This window comes from Sinocyclocheilus grahami, unplaced genomic scaffold (genome assembly GCF_001515645.1).
Source record: "Sinocyclocheilus grahami isolate Dianchi unplaced genomic scaffold, SAMN03320097.WGS_v1.1 scaffold11205.1, whole genome shotgun sequence".
In the NCBI taxonomy this organism is placed as follows: Eukaryota; Metazoa; Chordata; class Actinopteri; order Cypriniformes; family Cyprinidae; genus Sinocyclocheilus; species Sinocyclocheilus grahami.
Genome location: NW_015513688.1, coordinates 5,191 through 6,475, shown reverse-complemented (window position 1 = coordinate 6,475; position 1,285 = coordinate 5,191). Strand labels below are relative to the sequence as shown.

The window sequence follows — 1,285 nt, the reverse complement described above, 5'->3', positions numbered from 1 at the left end:
ATTTCTGTTGTATGGAAATGGCAGCTTTGACATTTGTTCTGCTAGAAAAAAAAAGGTATGATTTTTATACATCAGAAGTGTGGGCTGGTGATCACAGGATGTAAATGTTCTGAGGAATGTGCAGCACGATTGGGCTAGTCAAATTTAGACATGTTATTGAGTGATTTTTGCCATAGTGATTTAGACAATAATCACAATTTTTGTAATAATTTTTATCATATAACTTTTATTTTATTTATTCTTTTTTTTTTTTTTTGGTGAAGCAATAGAGCATTATGGTTTAGATCTCTTGGGGAATAGCTGAATTTTATGTGGGGTGTCTTAACCCCACTAAAAATAAAATATTGCAAATACAAAGTATTTCTCAAATTTTGTTTCTCTTTCTGTCCAGCTTGTTTTCTACACGGTGATGAAGGCCCTTTACACACTCGGACATAGCCTCTCTCTCATCGCACTCATCACTGGCAGCACCATCCTCTGTCTGTTCAGGTCTGAAACGGAGCCTTAAATAGTTCCAGTAGTTGTGTCTGCTTTTTATTACTCTGCACTTTGTATGGATGTATGAGCCTGCCTTATATTAATTGTAATTGTTGAATTTGGCAGGCTTCTGAATGACTATATTTTAATTTTTTTGACATTGAGGATAAACATTATGCTTGGCGCTTGGTTTTTACCCGATAGTGTTTATCTAGCTGGAATGAAATTATTAATTGAAGAAGTTGTCTGGAGATGTGATGAATGGAACAGTGCTTAAGACTCTGCATTTTTCTCACAAACTAACCATAAGCACAATTAAAATAGAAAAGAGGCCATGTTTATTTACAGGTCTGTCTTGCTCCAACAGAAAACTCCACTGCACCAGGAACTACATCCATCTGAACCTGTTCTTCTCGTTCATACTGAGGGCCATCGCTGTGCTGGTCAAAGATGCCTTTCTGTTTTCCCACGAGAATGTAGAATGTACAAAGCAGCCATCACTGGTGAGTGAATCCATCCATCCAGAAAATCCACAAGTAAATTAATATAATTTCATGTTGAAATGTACATTTATATTTAAAAAGTAAAAAAAAAAAAATTATAATAATAATTTAATTCAGAAAGGGATGGTTTAAATAAATCAAAAGTGACAGTAAAGACTTTTAATGTTTTCTATTTTAAGTAAATGCTGTTCTTTTGAACTTTCTATTCGACAAAGAAACCCAAAAAAATATCAAGATTTTCACATAAATATTAAGCAATTGCTTATAAACTCGTAATTCTAAGAAAGGTCAGAATTGTGAGAAAT

At 33.5% G+C, this 1,285-nt stretch overlaps 1 protein-coding gene across 1 annotated transcript in view; it reads left to right on the top strand.

Moving 5' to 3' along the window:
* Positions 1–391: 391 nt before the first annotated feature.
* Positions 392–1,285, top strand: part of LOC107578628 (vasoactive intestinal polypeptide receptor 2-like) — a gene marked incomplete at both ends in the record, with an annotated part of 5,935 nt that continues 5,041 nt past the window's right edge. Inside the window, 2 exons of the mRNA XM_016264571.1 lie at positions 392–489; positions 845–980. Coding sequence (XP_016120057.1) covers positions 392–489; positions 845–980 — 234 coding nt within the window. The remainder of the gene's footprint in view (positions 490–844; positions 981–1,285) is intronic.